The sequence below is a fragment of the Mugil cephalus genome, chromosome 22, assembly GCF_022458985.1.
Source record: "Mugil cephalus isolate CIBA_MC_2020 chromosome 22, CIBA_Mcephalus_1.1, whole genome shotgun sequence".
Taxonomy (NCBI): domain Eukaryota; kingdom Metazoa; phylum Chordata; class Actinopteri; order Mugiliformes; family Mugilidae; genus Mugil; species Mugil cephalus.
The window spans coordinates 3,700,600-3,719,273 of NC_061791.1; the positions used below are offsets into that span (position 1 = coordinate 3,700,600).

An 18,674-nucleotide genomic window follows, 5' to 3' on the forward strand; every position below is an offset into this window, starting at 1 on the left:
GAGAAAGCTGCGGTGAGTTTCGGTACTGCAGTCAAATAAGTACATTCAAAAGTCCCATTGAAAAACTGCTGATTATACAACCGTGGACTCTTTTCTTGTGGTTGAATTTTTTGAGAGACTGAATTATATGGTGTTGAATTTCTTTTGAGATGTTGATTTTTTTGGAAACTTGTATTAATTTATTTAGAAATTTAGAAATGTTTATTAGAAATTCATACTCAAACTCTGATAGAAATACGTCCACAGTACTGCATCCAAATAAGTACATTCAAAATTCCCATTGGAAAACTGCTGATTATACAACTCTGGACTAGATTGAATGTTTTCTTATAAACTGAATTTATAAATTCATATTTAATCTCAGGTGGCACTGAAATACTTCCATAAAAAATTAATAAAATGATTAATACTTGTATATTAACTCCACACACAAAACCCAAAGCCAAACAAGACTTTAATAAAGGTTCATCATCATAACATTGATATAAATACACAACTGTGAACAGAAGATACCAAATAAAAATACAAAATATACAAAAAAAAAACATATGTTTTCCAGTTCATTCATCCATGGCGTTAAAGCAGGACCGTGTTTCCTGTCTATTCGAAGGTCGAGGAGTGAAAGTCACTGTCCGAGGTCCAGACTTGTCCCCAAACTGGAGCATGTGATGGTTCCCCCACAGAGAAGAAGGGTCTCAGGGAGGTGGACTGAAACTCCTTTATTTACCTGTGGCCTTCCTCTGACGGCATCCGTTTATCCCAGCACCCATCGGTCAGACTGGGAGGAGTTCAGCTGCACAGACTCGCTGCTCTCTCCATCCTCGTGCTGAGATGCAAATATTAGACGTGTTATTTGTGAAATCTGTCATTAAACTACAAAATATACAACACTTTTGACATTTATCTAAATAAGGCTCATTCCCTCACCTTGCTGGCGATGGCCCGGAGTTTCCCGAGCAGCGTGGGTTTCTGGGTGTAGACCACGTCGTCGTCGGGCTCCTCTCCTTCGGTCAGGCCACAGCTGTCTGCAGCTGGCAGCTCGCAATCCTTGTTGGCAGACATCACCAGACGAGAGTACTTGTATTCCAGCCTGGTCACAGACCACAAGGACTTAGTCACCATGAGAGAGCATCTTATTCAGCACAGACAGCGTTTTATTTATGACGCCGTGACTCAGGAGAAAATCAGTCCAATGCTGTTGCAGCACCAAGTAACAATATTATTATTATACCCATATTTATATTTTTATATATGAGATATTCTAACATTTTGTTTTGAGAAATATTGAGGCACTTTTCTCCAGAAAAGATATGAATAAATTTTTTGGAATGTTTGTTCTTCTATACTTGTATTTTCTTTTTAAATATTAATCAGTCGTCTCACAATATTTTGAGAATAATGTTTCTTCTATTAAAGCCTCAACGTTATTAATAAAAGCTTAGAAAGTAACATTTATGCCAAGATAAATCTAAGACGTAACACATCGTCCAAGGAAATAAAAAAAGGAAGTTTGTTTTATTAATTCAATTTTAGAAACGTTTTCCAATGAAACAATCCAATAAAACAAAATATTTGAAGAGTAAAATAGAAGATGAAACTGTTTATGAAATACACTCAGAGCCTTCGCTGCTTCTGACAAAAACAGCTGCTGATCTCTTTGCTTCTAAATAGCGGCTGACGGTGACTTTAATGAGCACGTTGGTGTGAGCTGAGACCAGGCCACCTCACCTCTTGTTTTTCTTCCAGAAATAGCAGGTGAGGGCGATGAGCAGCACGGCCACGAAGGCTCCACCTCCGACCCCGACCTTCAGCCACAGGGCGATGGCCTCGCAGGGGGCGGAGCTCCGAGCAGGTAACGACACACCTTTGGTGCAAAGCCTCGGCTCGTTCCACACATACAGAGTTACCTGTGAACACGAGGGAGTTATTAGTTGTGTTTTTATTTTATTTTTTTATAAAAGAAACTGAATAAACCTGTTACCTGGACGCCTCCTTTACATGCTCCCTCTATCTGGTGGTAGTCGTCCTCAGTGCAGAGTGGACAAGCACTGGAGCTCTCCCACAGGAAGTGGAATGTACATCCATCACATGTTCCTGCAAGACAGGAGCTGCACAAACACAAACCGATCAAATCACGAACCTTTTTTTTTTTTATTTCATTATATGAAGTTATTTAGAGTTAGAAAATTGGTCTTTTGGCAGACCTACCTGGGCACAGACAGTTGTCCTCGTTCAGATTTCTCTGGGTTACAGCGAACGGTGATCACTGAACTACGACCCTGGTCGCACGAAGCCGTCGCCTGCGTCGACCTGAAGTAAAACAAGCGCTCATTTAAAGACACAACAACAGCAACTACAAAACATTCAAATCTGCCTCTGTGTTTGTTTCTGTACCTGTAGAAGAAGTTAATATCGGGGACGTCCTTTGAATTCTCTGGGAATAGGTCTGGATTAGCGTTCACGCCGCTGAGGACTGTGTCAACTGTTGCTCCTAAAAACAAAAGACGGGACACATGACGTCAGTTTTCACCAGCAGATAATCACAGATCCACGTTTTGCGTTTTTTAACCCGGTGTCGTACCGATAAAAGTGTCTGCGAGGCTGATGGACTGGGAGGAGATCGCCATCCTGAAGCCCCGCCCATCTGCCGGGATGATGGTTGATTGACAGACGAAGCTGTCCACCGAGTTGACAAACTGAGCCGAGTCGCTCTGGTCCTCTTTGCTGGACACGTCGGTGACGTTATCCGTGCAGACAGCAGCTCTCTTCCCCTGAAGAGACGCAGATACAGACGGCATGAAAACCATCTGGCTGTTACTATAGTTACGCTGATATCGCTTATACCATAATACAGCTTCTGTTTAGTCCACACATGGTGAATGAAGAGCTGGAGTGAAACTACCTCGTGACCACACAGGCTGATGTTGAACAGGTGGAGGTACTTCGTCCCTTTGGTGGTGAAACTGGGCCCGATGGTCAGAGAGGCCACGTTCGTCAGGGGGCCGAGGTCAAAGGTCAGCGTGCGGTTGTTCTCGGTGTGGGTGAAAGAGCAGTCGCTATAGCAACGGGAATGCTCCTGAAAGAAGAGGAGACGACGTTTAGTCTCTGGAAAAGTCTGCAGGCAAAAAAAAAATATGTAGAGCTGCAACGACTATAGAGCAAAAAACACACAAATTGGATTAAATTTCCAAGGATTAGTGATTTGTACATTTTGTAGATTGGTTCATAATTCCGTACATATTTTGATTACACTGTTTTCTATTTTATTTTTTTAGATTCAATTTAATCTAGTCTAATCTAATCTTATTTTATTTCATCTTTCATTTTACTTGTGGTTTTTAAGAGTGTTTTTTTTATGTGCAACAATCAATCAATCAGTCACACTTTATTTATAGAGCACTTTTCATACAAAAGAGCTCAACATGCTTCACATAAAAAAATTTAAAAAAGACACACACAGGGACGCACACATGAAATTTTAAAAACACTGAGGAAACACTATCCCACATTCACCACCTTGAAGTTGAGGAAACGCTAGAGAGATAAAAAATAACTGTAAATTATACATATAATTATATATATAACTATATCTAAAGGATAAAATAAATAAAATTCAATTTAAGCCAAAATAAAAAGGTAAACATAATAAAATAAAGTTAAAATGAGTTAAAAGCCAGACTAAAAAGATAAAATATTAAAAAAAATAATAATAATAAAATTAATAAATAAAGGTAATAATTAAAAACATTAAAAAAAAAATCACTAAGCTACCGTGACCAAGTCATTTCCCTTGTGGATCATTAAAGTCCAAGTTTTATTTAGTTTCACAATCGAATAAGTAAATATAAAATTTATGTGAATCTACCTGATAGTCTGTATCACTTACTAGTATCAAACCATCCTAACTCGCTATGAGGACGAATGAGATCTGGTGTCGTTACCTTGTTGCTGATGCTTCCAGGTCCACATGAAACACATGCGTCCTGGCCGTAGGTGTGTCTTCCGGCCAGGTGCGTGTTGGCCGGACACTCCAGGCATCGGTTGGTGTCTCTGTCGATGTAGAAACCGGCCGGGCAGGGAACGCAGGAGGAGCCGGCCCGCTGCGAGTTCTGTGGGACCAGAGCACAGGCCCGACACGCCGACGCCACCCCGTCCACGACGTTTGTCACGCTGATGGAGTAGATCTTCACCATGTCGCTGACATAACGCCGCACCTGAAAACATGTGTTACTCATTAAATTAATCCATAGCATGATGTAGGGCTTTTATTTTCCAAAAATATATATAGTACTGCGTAATTATAGTTACTACAGTATATAGTATTGTGTTTTATTATTACATATACTGTTAATAATAATATATTGTCTAAATGTAACTGAGTTAAGGGGTAGGACTAGCTAAGTTTTTATCCTTTCGAGCATGTGGAAACAGTTTTTGCTTTTAATTTATTTATTTGTCTACCTATAAGTCTACCAGTTCTGGTTTTTGTTTTTTCACTATTTTTCTTCTTCCTTTTTTACCTATTTACCAACCAACCAACCAACCAACCAACCAACCAACCAACCAACCAATCAATCAACCCATCAACCAACCAACCAACCAACCACAACCAACAACCACAATCCCAACCAACACAACACCAACCAACCAACCAACCAACCAACCAACCAACCAACCCAACAATCAACTAACCAACCAACCAACCAACCAACCAACCAACCAACCAACCAACCAACCCACAAATCAACCAACCAACCAACCAACCAATCAACCAACCAACTCACCAACAAACCAATCAATCAGCCAACCCAACAATCAACTAACTAACCAACTAACCAATCAACCAATCAATCACCAACCAATCAACCAACCCAACAACCAACCTACGAATCAACCAACCAATGAACCAATCAACCAACCAACCACCAACAGTGCTGCTAATGCTAATTTATCATAATTATTTTTCTGTTCTTTCGTGATACACAAGACAAAAATCATGCAAATCTCTCTAATATATAATATTAGACTTAATAAATAAAGTTTACTAAGTCTAATATTCTGAGACATTTTAGACTAAATATCATGCTAACACTCAGAGAAAAGTCAGAGGACCACATTTCATTAGGACACACCCTCTAAGAACATGGAACAAAGGAAAATCAGAAGAAGAAGGAACTATTTGTGTGTTCTACTTACATCTAGAACCCGGTTAGTCCTCTGGAAGGCCCATGTAAATGTGACAGAGGCATTTCTGGTCAGGATGTGTGAGTACGACTGTTTGCCCTTACTGCCCTCCCAGGACTCCACCACCGTGGTGCTCTTCCTGTTCATATCCTGCAGGGGGCGCGCAAGGAAAAAAATACAGGTCTGAACAGTTGTATCCGGAACGCTGTCATAAACTAACACAACTCGGCTCTCCTGGCTCTGTGGGGAAATTACTCAGCTAACGACCACCTCACGCTTCTAGCAAACACACACCATCATGAAGTAGAGCTCACAGTCGGCAGAGCAGATGGTCTCGAACACGAAGGTTATCCGGCCAAATTCCCCGCCGGTCATCCCCGAGAGCGAGGCTGGGACCCTGCCACAAAACGCAAACACAAACACCGGCAGTCACACTTTGAACAGGATCCCACACACACACAAATGCGACAACAGCGCATCTGAATAACACACAAACCACTTACTTGAAGCCGGGCACGTGCAAACTGAGGAGGAGATAGTCGTTATCTGAGCTTCCTGCTCCACTGTGAATGTGGTCTCCTGCCACCTCCCACCCTGGTCATCAACACACATGGTAAACACACAACACAACTCGATGACTACGAGTTGCAGCATCTATCTATCCATCTATCTATCTATCTATCTATCTGTGCTCACCGTTCATGTCGTCACATTTGGAGTTGCCCACATAGAAGCAGGACGTCTTCATGTTGGAGGGCAGCACGTTCCACCATTTGTACTCGTAACCTAACACCGGCTCTGTACCTGCAGGACACTCGGCACACGCTACCACACACACACAGACACACACACATAAAGCTTTTATTTAGAGACGATAATGACATTTCCCTCCTTGGGTCAACATGTTGTTTGCACAATCTATTCAGGGGCTGGAGAGTCCAGCTGGAGCGCCTTTATAACACGTGTAATTCTTAATATTATATCATGTGTGTCTCTAATTAAAGCCCAACAATCCAGACTGAAAAGCTCTGTTTATATCAGTGGTAACGCCATTAATCGCCATGGTAACACGGGCAGGTGGTTTACCGAAGGTGCCGTCGGAGTGGGTTCCAGGTGGGCAGGGCAGACAGGTGGAGTCGTTGCTGTTGTAGTAGCCGGGGTTGCAGGGAGGACACGCCTCCCTCTGGCCTGTGGCCGGCAGCTCCACCGCCCCCGTCACGTTCTCCACACAGATCTTCGGCTCCACCCAACGATGCAACACCTGCGTCTGTAAACAGGAAGGTAACATGAATAAGGTTAAAAGGACTTTGCTGAATACATAAAATAAAAAAAAAAACAGAACCCCCTCCACCACCTGCCTTTGGCCTGAGGTCATGGACAATGACTGCTGATTAGGCTGATTGGGCTGATTCTGGATCAGATGGCAGGAAAAGTGTTCACTAAGCTAAACATCATCACATTATGAGGCTCCTCTTCTTTCTCTGACGAGCATATTCACAGTCCGATTTAAAAACAGAATCTGTACGCGAGGTAAACGCAGAGCTGCTTTTCTTTTTTGGGTCCCAGTTTTGGATGCAACAAGGATTCACATTTACGTGAAAGTAGGCGACACACTGATGCTAACGAAGCTAGACCAGGATTTCTGCAGGTCTGAGAGTAACAAGTAAGACCTTTTCAGACCTTTTAAGATCATTATGGGTTAAATTTGATCTACACAAAGTACAAAAAATAAAGAAGATCAGAGACCCAGAGTTACAATTATTATTATGTAATTGAAGACTTTTTAAAGCCTTAAATTGGGATTATCAAACTTAAGATTCTTCACGACTCTGCAGAAACTCTTTACATTAAGACCTTCAGGTGAACTTATTAATGCTTAATTAATTAAAAGGACAATCTGATTAATCTGAACTTTATTAAACCCCACCTACACTTTGTATTTGTTGAACTTCATTTTCATGCTTACTGTTCATTTGCATGTAACGAGAGAAAGAGAGGGTGTGTGTGTGTGCGTCTTTGCGATGGTACAAAAACCCAAAAGTGACTGAAATTTGAAACGTGGGAAGCGCTGACCTTCCCCTCGCTGTCGCAGGCCGTGTGGATCTGGAAGTAATCCTTCTCTGAGCACGGCGGCCTCAGCTTACATTCAGCCCACCCCTCGTCTGAGAGAGAAGAACGAGACACAGAAATCAGAGACTCACACTCATCATAACACACAGAGAATAAGCTGGAGAATCCGTTAACCTTGCATACTGTTTGTGTTTAATAAATCCAGTTTATTCGTCTTAGTCTATTCAGCAAGAACAGAATTTGGACCAATATAATTTTCATGACACAAAATAGAAAAAGTGGTAGTGGAGGAAGTCGTTCAGCCCAAAACCTTTTCTTTCTCTTTTAAAATCAATATCAAGACATTCATTGATATGTTTTCCCACCCCTAGAAAATACAGTGACCAGCATCCACACTGTTTATTCCTAATTGCTGGAGATGTATCAGTGTTGATAACGTCCAGGGTACATACGTGAGTAGTGGTGTTCGGGACAGGCTGTACAGGAGGACGCCCCCTTCACGGAGTAGGTGTTGCTGGGACACGGCTGGCAGGACGAGGAGCCGGGGGTCGGGCTGAACCATCCGGGCCGACAGGGAAAACACTCCGATGTGTAGGCGACACCTGAACACATGAACACACACACACACAAACAACCTGTAGAGACCTTTTGTTTGACATATGTGTTAGATTTGTCAGCTTTGAGTGAATATTCTTGAGCTTCACCTTCTATTTGGATGTTCTTGAGCAGCACAGGTTTGACCATCTTCCCTCCCACCAGAATCCCCGTGGTCCTCCAGTACAGGATGTTTGTACCGGATTTCAGGTTCACCTGGAACAAATACAGACAAAAGTGAACCACACACAATTTAAAAAACACACACACATATGTATGTATGTATAAAGGAAGCATGTACTAACTGTGTGCGTGTTCCATTCCTGGTTGTTGGTGATTTTAATCCACTTCTGATCGTCATTCTGGGTCATTTCCTGGCACTGCTCATTCTGGACCTGAGCACATGTTATAGAAATATAAGATTTCAAGCACCATCCATAGGATTTATTCAAGCTTTTTAGAAGCCAAGACAACATGTTAATTACTGGACTTCAGAGGACAGGGTAGCTGTTGTTTCTCTATGCTAGGCTAAGCTAACTTCTGGCTATAGTTACATACTGAGCCTGGTAACATGAGAGTAATTTCAGTCTTCTTCTAAAAAGTTAAACTATTAAAATACTTCTTTAGTAAGAATTTAATTTCCCCCTAAATAAAAAATACTCAGTTTTCTATTCCTTCAGATTTCACTGTGTCTTACATAGAATTCAAAGAAGATGTTGTTGTCGGGGTACTGGTACGTGAAGGAAACAGATCCCTGTTTCTCCAGATGAACGGCGTAAACCAGAGACACTGTGCACTCGTCGCGATTCGACTCCAGATACACGCCCTGCGGCGTCCAGGCCGAACTGAAACACGGAGAAGACACGAATGACAGTAAACTCTGTTTTTATCTCAGCGTTTATCTGAGCAGCAGTGCTGTTAAACAGTACCTGTTACAGGCCTGGATGTCCTCTCCGTTGGGCCCGGGGTCGAAGAAGATGGCGAGGCTGGTGAAGCCGGCGGGGATGGCGTCCCACTGGTCGAAGCGCAGGCCGCTGCCCAGCGAATAGGAACCGGCCACGCACGGCGTGCACTGCTGGGTGGACATCTCCAGGAACTTCCCCGCTGGACAGGAGAAAGCTGGAGGAAAAAGCAAACGTCGCACATGTGAATAAACACTCACAAGCAGATACAAAACACAGTCTGGCTGCACTCACAGCACCAACAACAACAACAACAACAACAACAACACTCACAGCAGTCGGTCCCTCTGGTCGGAGAGGGAAGGTCGGAGCAGGAGCCCGGATTGAGAGGGATGGCAACTCTCCATCGTGACCCTGTGCTGTCACACTCTGTGTACTGGTAGTAGTAGTCTGTCTGCAGAACACACACACACACACACACACACACACAAAAGCACAAAAAAAATCAATAAACCATCTAAATGGTGTGTTTTAACTCAATGGATGGAAATGTCAATGGGTCAGTTCAACCTGCTGTAAAATATCAGTGCTGGTCTCGGGTCATGGACATTTGTGTTGCCATCAAAAATTAATCCTCATATATTCATCACTCTTTAGATAGCGCGCCACTAATTACATGTGAAAACTGTTATTTTTGCATTTTAACCCCAAAAACCTGTTAAATCTGTTAAAACCGATGGTAAATTGTAGCTGTAAATATAATATTATCCTCAGTTTTGTGTGCAGACGTTCCTTTAAGGATGCACACACGCCTTGAACTCCACATTAAACGCAAGCTAGCTCACACACACACACAAGGCAACACGGAGGACGTTTCCAGGGTGAGAGTGGCGTCTGACCCCGATCTCCACGGCAACCGAATACTGCTGCAGCAATAATGGTCCATTAAGAGCGGGACGGCAGGTCGTGTGTACAGTCACGTCTTTCCAAGGACCGCTGCTTGTGACATTATGCTCATTGTTCGAACCTATTGACTATTCATCTGTTCTAGACGGCCAACGTTGTCCATGGCAACTTGTAACGAGAGCTTTTAGGTTTGATAAAAACACAAAAACACACCATCGTGTTGGGCTTTTCTTTAATCTAATAGATTGAGTGACATATAATGTATAATAATAGGTTAATTTTTTGCTAGTGTAAAATGTAAACAACAGTTTCTGGGCGGCATCTGCAAAATGTAGCTTTATTTTTACCATGAAGACATCTTTAAATGCAATTTATTATGACATTTTAGTATCATCAATCAAAAAAAAATGCTTTTTCTGTTATACAAAACCAATAGGTGGGCTATGTTCTGTACTTTTAACGTAAAAAAAACCTCAGCCTGGCAGATCTCCATCTCCTCCCCCGAAAAAGCTGTTCAGCTGGACAGACAAATCAACAAGCTGAGGCAGCTGGCTGACACCCAGGCAGCAGCTAATTAAACAGAAACAATCACCAAAATGTCTTGAGATGTGTCTATGGGGGAATTAATCAGTGATGGAGAGAAAAATGGTTCCAGATGTCTCTGTGTGTGTCTGTGTGTAGATGAGTGTGTGCAGTACAGATAAGCCTGTGCTCTTTTAAATGTCCTGCCGCCGCTGAATAAGGGATGGACAAGCGAGACGGCTGCTGTCCGTCCTAATGTGTTGACAGTCGGTGGGAGGATAAGGTGAGACTGATAAAAAGGACATGGGCTAATGTGTTTCGCCGGTCTCCCGGGTGACTCACGCCGGTTGTCGTGGAGACCGATGGGCACAAGCGAGAGGGGACCGAGGATAAAAAAAACGGTGACAAGTCAGCATCTGAGTCAGAGGAAATGTTGAACTGGAGGGTTTTAGGATTTCATGTGACCCAAACAAGAGTAATCGTTCTGGTTTGGCACAAATAATAACCCTTAATCTTAAAAAATATCTACAAAACTAAAAAACAAGCCATTTTTCACATCTGTATTTAGAAAACACTGTACTGTAGTGATTCCTTTGTCATAGTTAACACTATTCATCTAAATAATGGTAACCGCTCCCGGCTCTTTAGTGTTGCATAGCCAGACCTACTATCCCCACAGCGCTGTATCAGCTATCAGCTCCTTGATGCAGGGTGGGGCACTTTATATTGATTTTACAGGCCGACAATGTTAAATTATTGGTAATTAAACTAAAAGGCTATTAATGGCAAACTATAAATGGGACACAAAACACAAATAAGGAATGTGAAATAATCCTGAGCTTAGCTCTTTGTTTTGACTAATAATAATAATAAAAAAAAAAATTATTACAGGTGACTAGTGAAGAGTCTTTCCCATAATCCTGAGTTCATGTGTTCATTTTTATTAAGGTTATAAGATAACATGTATTTTTCTTACATATTTCCTGGCCATTACTGCAATACTGCACAGAAAATATGTAAGAAAAACGCTGATTTAAATTATACATAAATATCTTATATTATCTATATATTTATCTATATATAACTAAAAAAAGTAGTAAGTTATATGAAGAATAGCTCGGTACATGTGCTGTCAATAATAAATCTAGCTAGTTTGATTTGTTGTAAAACTACACATATATTAGCTTATGAATGCAAATCCAAGGAGGAAATAGACTATACTACTTAACCTGTTAAACTGCAGTGGTTTAAATTTTAAAAATAACATTTTTTTTAACACTTTTTAGCTGTGTGATAAGGACGCAACTTTTTTTTTAGATTATGTTATTAGCTTATGTTAGTAGCTTATGTTAGCATGATGAAACGGGTAGCGGAGGGAAACATCTATTTTTGGAACATAATAAAACTTTACAGCTTTCCAGTTATAAATACTGTTTGTTTAAACACACATAATATTAATATTTTATGAGCTTTGAGCTAATTAGCTACTGCTAGTCTTTGTGCGGCTGGTTGCCTGGTAACCACACCTAGGTTAACCGTTTGTGTTCTTTCGCTAAGCTAACTGGTTGCTAGCTATAGCTAAGATTTGGTATTATTTTTATCGAAAATCTGACAAGAAAGCTAAATAATTAAGCCTAAATTATTATAGGTGTGGCATAGAATACGATTTAATTGGTTTTTAATTTTTACAAGTAAATAAATAATGATAATAATTAGCTTAGCAAATTAGCTTTAGACGCCCGGTTCCCTCTCTTCCTCAGCGGGCCATTCGGGGTCAGGTTGGCCGGCGGCAGGCTGCTCAGAGGCGGGATGGAGGCCAGCAGACGGCGTCATCTCGTTATGCAGCATGTTTATAGTCAACACGGATTTTAAGCCGATCAGCCGCCGGAGAGGAGTTTCGCATAGATATCAGACCCTGCTGAGCCACCATCAGGCTGGAAACCGTCTTGTTATTTAAATGTTTTTTTTTTATTGTTTACACGCGAGGATTTTGACGACCTAACGTGGACGTTTATTCCTAAATCCATTGTCTTGACTTGTTGCCGCATTAAACGTTGAGATACAGCATATATTAAATAGTTTAAGAGCCTATTTTAAGTAGCAACGCAACATTTGTGTTTTAAATGCCATTTAGACGTCATAATAATAACAATAATAAAGGGTAAAGCTCTCACCTTCTCACACGGACGCAGGTCTCCAGCGGCCGATGATAATGATGATAATGATGATGATGATGATGATGTTGATGCTGCTGTGCGAGCGCTGGCGATGAGCACGAGGCAGCGGGGGAACCAGGAGACCCACACCTGCTCCCACATCCTCAGCTCGGATCACGAACAGCCGTGTGTCCGCAGCCTGGAGCCAGAAACATGAAACAGGCCGAGCGGTGATCGGCCGAGTGCGGTCCCTGTCATTGATGCGCTGCCTGGCCGTCTCTCTCTCTCCCTCCTCCTCCTCCTCCACCTCCTCCTCCTCCACCCACACATCCGTCAACACACCAGTCAGACGAGGACACATCCAGTTGGTTTTCAGGATAAAACCATTCGTGCATGCGTCCATTTATATTTTCCTGTTTTTTATGCAAACAAACAAATGTGAGGTTCTTGGATTATTCACATGTTATGCTGCTAAATTCTGCTATATCACAACATTTCAAGGAGGAATATTATACTTTATGGTGTTTATTGTGTAGCTATACATATTAAGGAAGTTTAATTTTTTATAAAGAAAATGTATGGGTCTAGGGTCAAGGTTTTAGGGGCGTTTTAATGTCAAACTACTGTGTCACAAAGCTAAGAAAAGCAATTGCATTTAAATGAGAAGATGAGGTAGGAACAATAAGTGCATAACAAACATAGAGATATAAAGGTCAATAAAGGAAATCCTGCCTAAGAGACAGCATCGTTTTATTCTTTGGACCGAACACACTCTACTTTGGGAGAGTTAGTCTATGTCCTTGTTAAAATATGATGTTTAAACCACATACTTTCTACTATTGTGCTGAATTTTTGTCATCTTATCATAGATAAACAAAAATAAAAAAATATATATATTATTTTTAGGGGTGCTGGGGCAAAGTTTAGGGGTGTATATATATATATATATATACAAATATAAATAAATAAAGTTTTACTTTTCATCATTGAATAATGTTTTACTGCTGGTGCGTCCATATTTATACTTTTTTGTTCAAGTAATAGAATATTTGCATGTCGAGACTAAGTAGTAGGAAACGTTTCTTTTATGTTTCAAGTGTTATGTTTAATATCTGTTAATAGTATTTTAAGGTTTTGAATAAATGCCTGTAATTATTTGATTAGATTATTAAAAAATGTTGAAAAATATTTATTATACAATAATCTAATATCTTTTTATTTAATGTTATATCACCCGTAAGATGCCATGCACAATATTATTACTATATATATATATAATTATATTACTCTATTACAATTTCTTATAGTGTACATATAATTTAAGGATAATTTTCCATCTGTATGTTTAATGTATTTATTCTCTACAGAAGCAGTATTATTAGATTCTTAAAGGGTGGGAATAAAAACCATAAACTAATACTTCACATTATTCTGTTAGAAGACCCAGTCCTTTATTTTGAAGACACTTCCTGTCTCCTTCCGGTTATTTTTCGGTGCGATGACGTCACTCTATAGGTGCTAAACCCTCGGACCGTGACGTCATGAGTGTGAGGAACGTTATCTTGATTGACAGCGGAGAGAAGCGCTGATCTTATTTTAACCCTGCGGAGCCTGAACGCACCACCAACACTAACTATAATGAACATTATTCTTCTAAAACAATGCTGATGTCAAAGTTAACATCAAAATTACCTTTTGCATTTATTATGTTTCTTTCCAAAACCAACTTAAATTGAATATTTCAAGATTTAAGTAACTTTCTGTACAAGAGTTAAAGCTACATTGACAATACATTGAAAATAACAAACTATATTGAAGCTATAATAATGTAGCTTTAACATTTCTGACTCTATAATCTCATTTTTGTCCCAGCAGGAGGTCGCTGGGATTAAAGCCTTATTAGATGTGTGTGTGTGTGTGTTATGTCTCCATAGATTTCCTCAGAGGAAAACAGAGCTATAAATACTACACTGCACATCATCACATCAGCTATTTGATCAGTAAACTGTGTCAGCTGACCCAACTGGTGGAGCCTCTTCAGGATCACCATCACCTAACCAGATAGCATATGACGTTTCGAACTAAGTTGTGTATTAGTGTCCTTTTAGCGACATTTAAATAATAAAAAAAAAAAGTCCACAACTTCATGAACCAACATTAAAAAACACGAACGGTGTTATGTTTGGTCCTGTCTACGATGATTAATGGGCAAAGAAAATACTAAATTTCCATTTATTTATCATTTTTGTTATTATGGTGTTTATTTCACAAGGTATTTAATATGTATGTATCTTTTTTATGCTTGTTATACTTTAAATAGAACTTTATAAGAGGGCGTGTGAGGAAAACTGACTATGTATGAGATAATAGCAAAGAAATAAACAGTTTAAACTTAATAAAGAGAAAAGGGGGCTTTTAATTTTCTTAGTTTAATTATGTTTTGCAGTTAGTATTTCTGAACTTTGACTCGTTGATCATTACAGTCCGTCTAAGTAATAATATTATTTAATAACTGATTCGTTGCAGTTCGTAACTTTGTCCGAAGGGTGGCAGCACACTGCTGCCCGACATAAACACATCAACGAAGAAGAAACCCGGAAATGACGCGTAGTGCAGAATCAAAACAGTTAAAATTTGACAGTTCGGCACCGTCCAGTTTTGTAGCTTCTAAAATGTCACAGAAAATGTCTCTGGCATCGTCCGAAATAAACTGCAACATTTAACATCTTTAGAAACTGGAGCCTCGTTTTTATCGCGCTGTCGAGGAATGTTAACCCGAGGAAAAGGCTCTTTTTTGACAGTTTATGCACTAGCCGTGACGGCTCTGCTGCTACTAGCTGCTTAGCTTCACCGGCTGAACAAAGCTGCTCCATGGCGATCTATGGGCTGAACATTACCATATATAGACCGGTCACGGAGCTCCCTCGCCGGTGAAATGTAAACGGTGACACGCTCTGGAGGCTGACAAAAGGGCAAGCGAAAAACAAAACTCCGAAACACGTAAACATCAACGCTCTGGCTTCACGATGTCCTCTGACCAGATTATTGCCATCGTCATGGAGGACAAGACCTACGAGGTGAATAAAAAGAAGCTGATAGAAAAGAGCGACTACTTCCGTGCACTGTACAGCTCCGGTATGAGGGAGTCCACGGAGGACTCGGTGCAGCTGCAGGGGCTCAGCGTCCCCGGCCTGGAGCTGGTCCTGGAGTTCATCAACACCTCCAAGGTCCAGGTGGTCAACGAGACTCTGGAGGACCTGATCGAGACCGCTTCCTTCCTGCAGGTCACCTCCATCCTCAAGCTCCTCACCTCGGAGATCCGGCTGGACAACTGCGTGGAGCTGTACAACCTCTCCGAAGTTTACGGGACGCACGACCTGCGCACTGCGTGCCTCAAATACATGTGCTGCTACTATCACCCCATGCTGAGGCGGCCCGAGTTCAGCAGTCTGCCCTCTGCTGTCCGAGACCAAGTCAGGGAGATGCGCATGAAGGGCACCGCCACCCTGGTAGCCATCGGCGACTTCACCTGCCTGTCTCTGGAGGTGCCCGACCAGGACGAGCCCTGGTCCATGCTGAGGTACGGAGAGATGGAGCAGCGCTGGAAACCGCTGGCGAACAACCTGCCCCCCGACATGATCAACGTCAGAGGATACGGATCCGCCGTCCTCGACAACTACCTGTTCATAGTCGGCGGATACAGGGTGACGAGTCAGGAGATCTCCGTCGTGCACTGTTACAACCCCTGCAGGAACGAGTGGAACCAAGTGGCTCCGCTCAACCAGAAAAGGTGACACGAGATTTCAGCGTTTTCCCCCTGACAATGTCGAGATCTTCTTCTTCCCGCTGTCATGTTTCAACTCAAGTGTGTCCATTTTCGTGTAGGTCCAACTTCAAGCTGCTGGCGTGCCAGGGGAAGCTGTACGCCGTGGGAGGCCAGTGTCTGGGCACGGTGGAGTGTTACAGCCCCGAGCAGGACTGGTGGACCTGCGTGTCCTCGATGCCCGACCCGCTGGCTGAGTTCTCCGCCTGCGAGTGCCAGGGTATGATCTACGTCATGGGAGGATATACTGCGAGGGGTGAGGATACCGGAGCTCAGAGCGAGGATTCAGAAAATAACTAACTTCATTAGGTTCACAACAAAAACAAAATGCATTCTAATGTAACAGTCCTGCTCTAAATCCTCCTTCATGATGAAGTAGAATCAAAATGATGGTAATTTAACTGGATGATCTCGTTAGAGGTTTATTTTTTAACATGTTTATTTGTGCATCTGATAGACAGGAACACAAATGTCCTCCGCTACTGCCCCATCTCCGACACCTGGACGGTGTTTCGTTCCTGTCCGGCGCACATCCGCAAGCAGCAGATGCTCTCCGTGGAGGACACCATCTACCTGGTGGGCGGCTACACCCACGAGCTGGAGGCGCGGCGGCGGCAGCGGCGGCCCAGCCAGACGGAGGACGTCCTGACGGTGCAGTCTTACAACGTCACCACGGGCGAGTGGCTCCAGCTCAAGGAGAACACGTCCAAGTCGGGCCTCAACCTGACGTGCACGCTGCACAACGACGGCATCTACATCATGAGCCGGGACGTCAGCCTGCCCACCAGCCTGGAGCACCGCGTCTTCCTCAAATACAACATCTTCTCGGACGCCTGGGAGGCCTTCAGGCGCTTCCCGGCCCTGGGACAGAACATGCTGCTGTGTTCGCTTTACCTCCCCAACATGCTATGACTGACGGTGCAGCCGGGAGGGACTTGAACTCTTGAACAGGTGTCAGAGGCAGCGGGCGCTAACAGGCTGACGCGCGGCTTGCTTGTTGTCTGGTGTTAGCTGGAACAGTGTCGGGTCGCCGGGTTGAAACGCCTCGCGACCTCCGTGCCTCAAAAACAAACGCACTACATTGTACACACTGCTGTGGATGCCAACACAAAAGCTACGATGTTAAATATGCAGTGATGCAGCACCGATCCGCCCCCCACCCCGCAGGTCAACAACATCATAACAGCCTAGCTTCAGTTTGTGCCTCTCATGTGTTAAAGTGATGCTTAAAAAGTGATGTTTAAAAAAAAAAAAAACGCAGTTTCAACCTTCATTTGGATTTTAGTTTGAACTTTTTGCTTTACTCACATTGTTTAAAGCGTTTTTTATTGACAGCAGTACATGTTTTTAACACTTTCTTGCTAATGAGTGATGGCAACACATGAGGGGCGCTAACGAGAGCTACATGCAGCATGCATTCAAATCTATGGGCCGCGATATTCCTGATGTTTACACTCCTAATATGGCATTGGTGTATGTTTATTCATAATTCACTACAGACCTTAAAATATCTCTTAAAGAAAAACAAAACACGTTCCTCGTCTTTACGTACTGCACAAAGCAGATGATGATATGTATGTATACATGGCTTTGGTTTTACACTGCCAGTTTTATGGGAATTAGAAGTTTCTTGAGCGTAACAGATCCGGGCGCCTAAGAGGGAGCTTCATGTGTCGTTTGTTAAAACACTCGCACAGTCTTATTTTTCACAGATACACTAAGCAACGCTTGAAGCGCAGTTCCATGAACTGATCGATGCACATGTGCCTTCTGCAACCTCGGTTAATGGGAACTCGAAATAAAACAAGTAAAAAAAGCACAATATGCAAGACTTTGTCACATTGCCAGCAACTGACCAAATTCGCAGTTTTGTTATGTATTTTTTTCTGCTAAAGCAGATTTTGTTTTGTTTTTTTTTGTTGTTTTTTTTTAAAGGTACCCTATGGGGTTGTGCAGTTTTGAGAAATGAACCTCAAAGTAAAATTCATTTCATGAACTTTTGAAGTGTTTTGATGGTAAACGATGTTCGGTTTGATGGATTTAAGCTTCTTTCTGCAGTAGTTGTTTGGATTTTTTTCTTGTTGAGAATAAAGATGGTGTTCAGGGCTCTGTTTGTCTGTTTGATGTTGAGTCATGACTCCATACATACAGGCGAAATCAAACGAATTGAGGGGATGTTTACGGTCTGTGATGTGACATCTTACCAGAATATCTGCCCGTGTGACGGAGAACGTGACCTCGGGGGACGGTTTGCCTCTGGAGGTCAATCTGCTTCGTTCCTTCCCAGGAAAAGTTGGCACAAATAACCCGAAACCGATCTGCAATCCTCAGATTCAATTCCCCGCTGTGTGATCTTTCTGGAGCTGGGACGGACGGAGGAGCTCGAGGGTGTGCGAGTCTGTAGGATGGAGGGAAAAGTGGGCAGACTCTGAAGGATGCAACAAAATTTAAATGGAGCATAAACAGTGGATGAAAAGCTTTATACGTTCCTGTGACCATCCATAAGTTGATGAGGAT

The 18,674-nt window shown here is 42.2% G+C and overlaps 2 protein-coding genes across 2 annotated transcripts; one reads left to right on the forward strand and one right to left on the reverse strand.

The window, feature by feature from the left end:
• Window positions 1-441: 441 nt before the first annotated feature.
• Window positions 442-12,638, reverse strand: LOC124999980 (endosome/lysosome-associated apoptosis and autophagy regulator family member 2-like). Its single transcript, XM_047575257.1, has 22 exons — window positions 12,353-12,638; window positions 9,084-9,204; window positions 8,778-8,967; window positions 8,546-8,693; window positions 8,154-8,243; window positions 7,959-8,064; window positions 7,707-7,856; window positions 7,258-7,346; window positions 6,271-6,451; window positions 5,881-6,009; window positions 5,688-5,778; window positions 5,479-5,581; window positions 5,197-5,334; window positions 3,942-4,214; window positions 2,903-3,076; window positions 2,582-2,771; window positions 2,395-2,491; window positions 2,209-2,310; window positions 1,982-2,108; window positions 1,729-1,907; window positions 928-1,090; window positions 442-826 (listed from the first exon to the last, which is right to left on the reverse strand). The coding sequence occupies exons 1-22, from the start codon at window positions 12,494-12,496 to the stop codon at window positions 755-757; spliced, it is 3,057 nt and encodes a 1,018-aa protein (XP_047431213.1). The 5' UTR covers window positions 12,497-12,638; the 3' UTR covers window positions 442-754.
• A 2,274-nt stretch (window positions 12,639-14,912) lies between these two features.
• klhl42 (kelch-like family, member 42) lies at window positions 14,913-18,264 on the forward strand. The gene is made up of 3 exons (XM_047574707.1): window positions 14,913-16,124; window positions 16,220-16,413; window positions 16,615-18,264. Exons 1-3 carry the CDS (start codon window positions 15,361-15,363, stop codon window positions 17,067-17,069), a joined length of 1,413 nt encoding a protein of 470 aa, XP_047430663.1. The 5' UTR covers window positions 14,913-15,360; the 3' UTR covers window positions 17,070-18,264.
• The last annotated feature ends 410 nt before the right edge of the window (window positions 18,265-18,674 follow it).